Source organism: Poecilia formosa, unplaced genomic scaffold, assembly GCF_000485575.1.
Source record: "Poecilia formosa unplaced genomic scaffold, Poecilia_formosa-5.1.2 Scaffold323, whole genome shotgun sequence".
In the NCBI taxonomy this organism is placed as follows: domain Eukaryota; kingdom Metazoa; phylum Chordata; class Actinopteri; order Cyprinodontiformes; family Poeciliidae; genus Poecilia; species Poecilia formosa.
In genome coordinates this window covers 862,517-869,952 of record NW_006800262.1, presented here as the reverse complement: position 1 = coordinate 869,952, position 7,436 = coordinate 862,517, and the positions used below count along the sequence as shown (strand labels likewise).

Here is a 7,436-nt window from a genome sequence, read left to right as displayed (position 1 = left end):
AACCATTACATATTCAACCATTACATATTCAACCATTACATATTCAACCATTACATATTCAACCATTACATATTCAACCATTACATATTCAACCATTACATATCACTGTCCATTTTTAAAACCCGTCTGAAAAGTTATTTTACTCATTGGCCTTCAACCCAACTGAAACCTGATTTTACTCAAATTTTTATTGATATTGATCTTGTCTGTCTGACTGTGTTTTTTTGTTTGTTTGTTTGTTTGTTTAATGCATCATACATCATATATACATCATATATATTACAGATGTTCAGTATTTTGTTTCAGCTGCAGCTGGTGTTAGAGCACTTTATAAATAAATTTGATGATGATGATGATGATGATGATGATGATGATGATGATGATGATGTCTCTAACCCCAGCCTCTGCTGTCCTCCTGCCTTTGGGTTAGCCAGTAATCCAAAGAACATTTTGCCTAAATACTTTTGGGGACCATCAAGATGTTTTCAGCAAACCTGAAACAAATGTTTATAGTCTTTTGGGTCACTTAACTCATTCATAGAGGTGATTTTGGCTTATTGCTGAAAATGAGCTCTGACCTTAACTGTTTCAAGTGAGGCTTGATGTTTTTGATGTTTTGGCTCGTGGAAAAGTTAATGAATGAGTCGTTATTGAACAGTTTGACTAATCCTGGGAGATCGACCCCCATCACAAAGTTCTCCACTCTCCCACCTTAATAATAATAATCCATTTTATTTTTAAAGTCCTTTATATCTTTTCCTTTGTATAATTTTTTTTGATGATCTGAAACATTTGAGCAAGAATAGAAGCGATCTTTAAATGGCAAAGTCTTTACTATAGTTATGTTTTAGAGAATATTCTATACGCTTCATGACACAATTTCACAGATTTAAGACTTTAACCATTTAATTTTCGGTTTCTAATAGGCAAATAGTTATTATTATACAACTGTTCAGCTGGGAGGGCTGTTGCTTCTTTCGAGACCTTGGAGGTTAATAAACTCCAATCTGCACCATACTTTCCCTGGCTTTGCTCTGAAACCATTGTTAATCAGCAAAATGACGCCCACACAAATCCTAATGAAATCACTCTAGCAATTGACCCTACCAAGGAATAATTTCAGACTACTTGAATCAATAACTAATCAAAATACAAAACAGAATATGCTTGCAATATGTTGCTTTGAATGTAAGGAGGCTGTAGCACTGTACTTTCAGACATGCAGTATCTGAATATGGTGTTAAAAGAAATAAATATTAAACACAGAAGATCTGGTTAAATGTGATCCTGCAGCTGTGTAGCACAACAAGAGGAGAGGATATATATATATATATATATATATATATATATATATATATATATATATATATATATATATATATATATATATATATATATATGGATGTATGCTGCTGAAGTGCATATGAGAATTGTTATATCAGATTATGAAAAGTTTAATTAACTACCTTACATCACATGAGGTAGTTATGTGATGTACATCGTCATTATTATTAACAGAAATAAAGACTTGAAAACAGTCTGTGTAATGAATCTACATGTGAATGGTTACTGAAATAAATACATTTTTCAGAAATACTCTGATTTATTGATATTCTATTCACATGCTTAATTGTGTCATTAAACTCTTGCTGAGTATAACAGTGACAGTTAATCTACATTTGATTTATCAAGTTTTGATCCATCTATGTTTCTAACATGTGCATTGTGTTGTAATCTAGAAATGTCACCCTTTGCCTTCATGACACCCTTCAAGCATCGCTGTGATCTTTACCAATACATACAGCAATATTAAAATGCTGTCTTTATCCTTTAACATTTCCTCAGCTGTACATCACTGAACACTTCTTTCAGTGCTCTAAGGGCAACATTAATAATGTTGATAAAGGGATTCCGGTTTGTGCATGGATATTTTTCTATCTTCCACAATGTGTGTTTACTGTATGCTGCTGACAGCTGCTGTGAACTGGCATTCAGCCTGCTTCTGGGGAAAGTCATTAGGCGACTCTCTGTGAAATGTTTGCATTCAGAACAAAGCCCACAGACTGCTGCTGCTCTCCTGGAGAGCCACTGAGGAGAAGCTCACTCCACAAGAAGTCAATTCATTTGGTTTAAAGTATGACAAAAGAAATGGATTTACTCCTTCGATCACGTCTTCCAGCTAAAACACAGAGCATCAAATGAAAGGTGTCAGAGGAAGAGCTTTGATCCAGAGGATTCCCTTCATGTTGTTTTTTTCTCACCTTTCTGGTGGAATCCTTTCCCACAGAACTCGCACACAAACGGTTTGTACCCTGCATGGATCCGAGTGTGCGTGTTGAGCGTGGAGCTCCGGTTGAAGGCTTTCCCACACTGGTTACACTTGTGAGGTTTTTCCTGCAAAAAAAATTTGTGAGATATTTTTTAATTAATCATGTCACTGGGGATAAACTATCTTTAAAATATACCCAACACATTCTAAGGAATACTGTAGGGATGTATGGATGCATAGCAGGTATTTTTGTGATTTTAGTTATGCTAAATTTCACATTAAAGTATACTGCTAAAAAAAATGAAGGGAACATTTCACTTTAATTTTGTGTGTGGCTCCAAATCCAGGCCTCCATTGGTTAATAAATTTGATTTCCATTGATGATTTTTGTGTGATTTTGTTGTCAGCACATTCAACTTTGTACAGAACAAAGTATTCAATGAGAATATTTCATTCATTCAGATCTAGGATGTGTTATTTGAGTGTTCCCTTTATATTTTTGAGCAGTGTATTTTATTTTGACAAAAAATATTCTGTCTTATAAAACAACATTTTCAGAATGACTTGTTTGCTATATTGATCATATCTGCATTAATAATTGTAACTTCTTTTTTTATATATATACAGAATCAATAAAGAGGCCCACAGCAAATGTTTTGCTCTGTTAGCCGAGTCCTTGACCTCCTTCATTCTTTACAACACAACCAGCTAAAGAACTGTACCTCACTAAAACAAACATAAAGAGCTGGAAAATTAAATATAGCCAGCAATCACAGTAATTTATACTCTATTTTATTTCCAGAATATTGAAGCTAAAATAAGTAAACATGATTTATCAATTCATTTTCATCAATTCATTTTTATTTTTTTAATTTTACAGCCTCTCAGTAATAAGTGATCTTTTGATTGGTCCACTGGTCTAACAGGCTTGTTAATGATGCTATGAGTAACACTAGTGAATTTTCCTATTTTTAAAAAGACTTTTTTTTAAAAATCACTGTTACATTTTCTGTGTCTCAATTCACTAAAACGAGCCACAGTCTACAAAACGGGCCCATCTGGCCTTCTTATTTAAAACACACATCCTGAAGCAGAGTGTGAATCTCAATGGATGTTCAGAGTTCAAATGATCCATTTGAGACTGTTTGTATAATGAATGCCCTATTTCAGACAAATTCAAATATAATCAGGTGAAATGCTTTTTTCACAAGCCAGTTATTGCAAACTCACAAAACTTATGAATTTAAACATGTCTATAGAAAGTTTGTCCATATTTTTATTCTAAAATGGAAATCTATGCTTCTTTACTACAGTTAATCTGATTTAATTAAAATTAAATCAGATTAAATAATAACATGGGCTATCATTACACTATATTTCTATTTTCACACATTCTACCTGAAAAAACTGGCCAATTTATTCCTCAGCATTGTATCAATTATATTCTCCAGTAAAATTGCAAAACATCAATACATATTACAATTATTTTGTTCTGGAAATATGGGGCAAAATTATGACAATTTATCTGTTAGTGTTCTAATTTAAGCTTTTTGAGAATGTTAGCCTGACAGTGGTCCAATTTAATTGATTGTTTTTTCTGTTGAGTTTTGTAGAAGCCTGTCAATGTAACCTACCAAACTATGAGTTAGTTTCAGTGTAGAATTCAAATATAATGTAATAATGAGAAAACACGTGGAATCTGCGGGATAATGGTTACCAGAAAAGTAGTTATTTTAACCTGAGTAATTTTACAGTGTAACTAAAATACAGACTCTTTTAATTTCACTCATTAAAATCTTTCCATTTTTAATAACAGAACAAATATTTTAAGCCATAGCACTAACTGTTCAGAAGCAATCTAATTAAATTAGCTTTAAAGAAAAAACGCAGGTCAGCTGACCGACGGGGAAAAGTCTGGAAAATTACATTTCATTTTATGCTGATATTTTTAACCATACTGTTTTACCCCCTGTTTCTTTAAAACTTTGAAATAATATGTAGTTCGGTGAAATCTTTTTCAAAATAAATTACTGCGAACTGGGTTTTCTGGCTCAATCTGGATAAATGTTATGAAATAAATGAAACACATTTTTAAAGTTGATCGATGGTCGAATGTTATTCAACCATCTTAGAACGAACTAAACGTGATTTGCATTTCTATTTAAAATAGTAAATAGACCAGCAAATAATTTTCTAAAAAGACAAACCAATCAATCAATAAACAGGCTTAATAATTTTGATTCAAAGCATTTTGCAGAATTAAACCATGAAACCAAAGCAGAAGCCCGCCGAGCAGCGCTCCTCGGTCTCACCTGAGTGTGGATGATCTTGTGTCGGCACAGCGTGCTGGCCTGACGGAACCCTTTCCCGCAAACTTTGCAGATGAACGGCCGCGCGCCAGTGTGCACGGGCATGTGCCGGGTCAGATTGTAGTGCGCGTTAAACACCTGACAGAGGAAAAATATACCGAAATGAGAAGAGGAACGAAGACTAAGATCAGACTACACCTACTGCTTTATTATTATTATTATTATTATTATTATTATTATTATTATTATTATTATTATTATAAGATTGTTTTATTGTAATTTACCAAGTTTCAAAAAAGAAACAAAACAAACCAATCTCCGACCCCCAAAAAACAATCTCGTATCCCCCTTGATTCTGAATGATCACATCCACTTCCGTGAAAATGAGTCTCATTAACGCATCAAATAACCGGAGTTTGTTTTGGGCTCCCGGCTCCCATCAGATGATAAAACGCCGCAGCGAGTCGCTCTTTCGTGTTATGTTTTTTTAAACGAAAATCTGGAATTGCTGAATTTTTAAAACAGCAAAACATACATAGAAATAGTAATCATTTTTGCCGTTTCTTATCTATTGGGCCTCTATTTTCCCGTTCGAGCAGCAAGCAAAGACATAAATTGTCTATCCAACAGAAGAAAACTAAAACAGAAAAAACCAGGGCTGAAAAGCAAGTAATAAATTAGGGTCCATTTTATTAATTCGTTTCTTTATTTACAAATTTAATTACCTTTCCTTTTTTAAATTTCCTTTCCTTTTTGAGTGTGTCCAAATTAAAATGTTGAAAAGTAAAGCCGTTATATATTTTTTGGTAAACCAGTCATAACAATTAAACTTTTGCCATATTTAGACAGAAATAATCTTTTTAAAAAATCTTTAAAAGGCGATAAAAGCCCTCCGCTCCTGCAGGATGCTGGAAGTCGCCGCGGCTCCGGCTCACCTTTCCGCAGACCTCGCAGGTGAACACTTTGGGTTTGCTGCCGGAACAGGAGCCGCTCAGTCGGGCCGCTGCTGCCGGGGAACCTTTAAACATCTTGTCCGTGAGCATTTGATCCCTTTCCTTCATGTAGTGCTGGATCTGGCTGGGAGAGAGCTGCTTGAAGGCCTGCACCCCGGACACCGAGTAGCGCTCTCCGCCCTGGTGTTTGCTCTTTTCCGCGATGAGGGCTTTGTGTCGGGCGGTGAGGAGGTACGAGGCCATCGGGTGCAGGTTAACCAGGCCGGCCGGCGGGGCGCAGGCCCCTCCATCGCCAGTGCAGTTCAGGTAGCACATGGTGCCCACGGTGGAGAGGGAGGACTGGTTCACCACCCGCGGTCTGAAAAGTTTGTACTGACCGCTGCTTTGGCTCACAACGGAGTCCTCCTGCTGGGTTCGGTAATTCAACCCGAATCCCAAAATGTCTACAGGAGCCGGCAGGTGAGAGCCGTCCAAGTGGCCCGGATCCAGCCCGCTGATGCTGAGTCGGTGGCCTGCCTCATACCCGAGCGGTACCAGCGGGATCATGCAGTGCAGTGAGGACGGACACATGTCGGGCTTCCCCACGGGAGAGGTCTGGAACCAGGTGCTGAGCGGTATCGACTTGGGTTCGGGTGTCCTGGCCATAATCCGGTCGATGGAGAAAGCGAGAGGTTTGGTGCTGCCGCCGGAGGTGAGCATGTCTGAGCCCGCGGACTGGCTCCCGGTGGCCGGGGGGGCGCCGAGGATACCCGCTGGGCGGCAGAGAGAACCGTCCATCATGTTCGCATCAGCCGTACAAAGACAACAACAACAAAGTAGTGGAAGGAGCGAGGGGTCGACGCTGCTCCTCAGCGGCCCGCAGGAAAGGGCATCATCTGCCGGGGAAGCCCCCTCTTAATCACAGCCTCTGTTTTCACGCTTAATGATGGCAAAGCGGGCGGCCGCAGCTCGCTCGATGGCTGCGTGCGGAGTGTCGAGACCCTCTGATCGTTACCGCCCTGGAAGTACAGGGGAAAAGTAGATCATTTGCTCAGTTCTTCTCCGTCGATTCTGAGTTCCGTGTCTCTGCAGGAGAAAGAGGAGAAAGAGGAGGAGGAGGAGGAGGAGGCTGGCACAACTCCTGCTCAACTGCAGGGAACTTGATAAATCCCAGGTCCACTTGTGGCTGCGCGTGACAGCATTTTAATATGGTTGTGGTCGCGAGGTCACGAGCCGTCGACTTTCACATCACATCAGGACTCTTCAAATGCGCGAGTTTCAGACGTGACACAGAGCTGGGAGCGCGTGGACCTGGGCCATCAAACGGTTCCGGCAGAAAATGGATTTCAAAGCAGCGATGTGCTCTGTGACGACTTTGAATCCCCATTTCTCCACCGTCTTTTACTGGAAGCTCCGTAGCTTCAAACGCAACAACTTTTTATGCCCGAGTCCATCACACAGATGGCGCCTTCATGAACAGTGTAGCTATGACAAATTCCTAAACGCGGCAAGTTGAAGCTGACAGCAGCCCTCCCATCCTGTCACCGACGGAAGGAGCCAGACATCTCCTGCAGAAACATGCGGGTGGAGGAAGAAAAGTGACGGGAAAAAAAGACATAAACCAAAAAAAACAAAATGCCATCAATCAACTCACAAAGTTTCATTACTATTCTTGTTATTATTAAAGACAAGGCTTCGGTAGTAATCTAGGCCAATTCGTCAACACATACATCGTGTTAATGTTTCTCTCCTTTACGATGTTGGCTCGTCTGCTTAATTTTAAAACCTAATTGTATTTAGCTGTCAGATTTCAAACCATGAAGGAGAACATAAAACCGCAACATCCAAAAATAACAACAACAACAATAATAATAATAATAATAATAATAATAATAATAATAATAATAATAATAATAATAATAATAA

The 7,436-nt window shown here is 38.5% G+C and overlaps 1 protein-coding gene across 1 annotated transcript in view; it reads right to left on the bottom strand.

Moving 5' to 3' along the window:
• The window catches only part of fezf1 (FEZ family zinc finger 1), a 15,502-nt gene extending 8,493 nt beyond the window's left edge, over positions 1-7,009 (bottom strand). The window contains exons 1-3 of the mRNA XM_007573285.2: positions 5,514-7,009; positions 4,582-4,716; positions 2,262-2,394 (exon numbers count right to left, since the gene is read on the bottom strand). Coding sequence (XP_007573347.1) covers positions 2,262-2,394; positions 4,582-4,716; positions 5,514-6,311 — 1,066 coding nt within the window. The 5' untranslated portion in view covers positions 6,312-7,009. The remainder of the gene's footprint in view (positions 1-2,261; positions 2,395-4,581; positions 4,717-5,513) is intronic.
• Between the last annotated feature and the right edge of the window lie 427 nt (positions 7,010-7,436).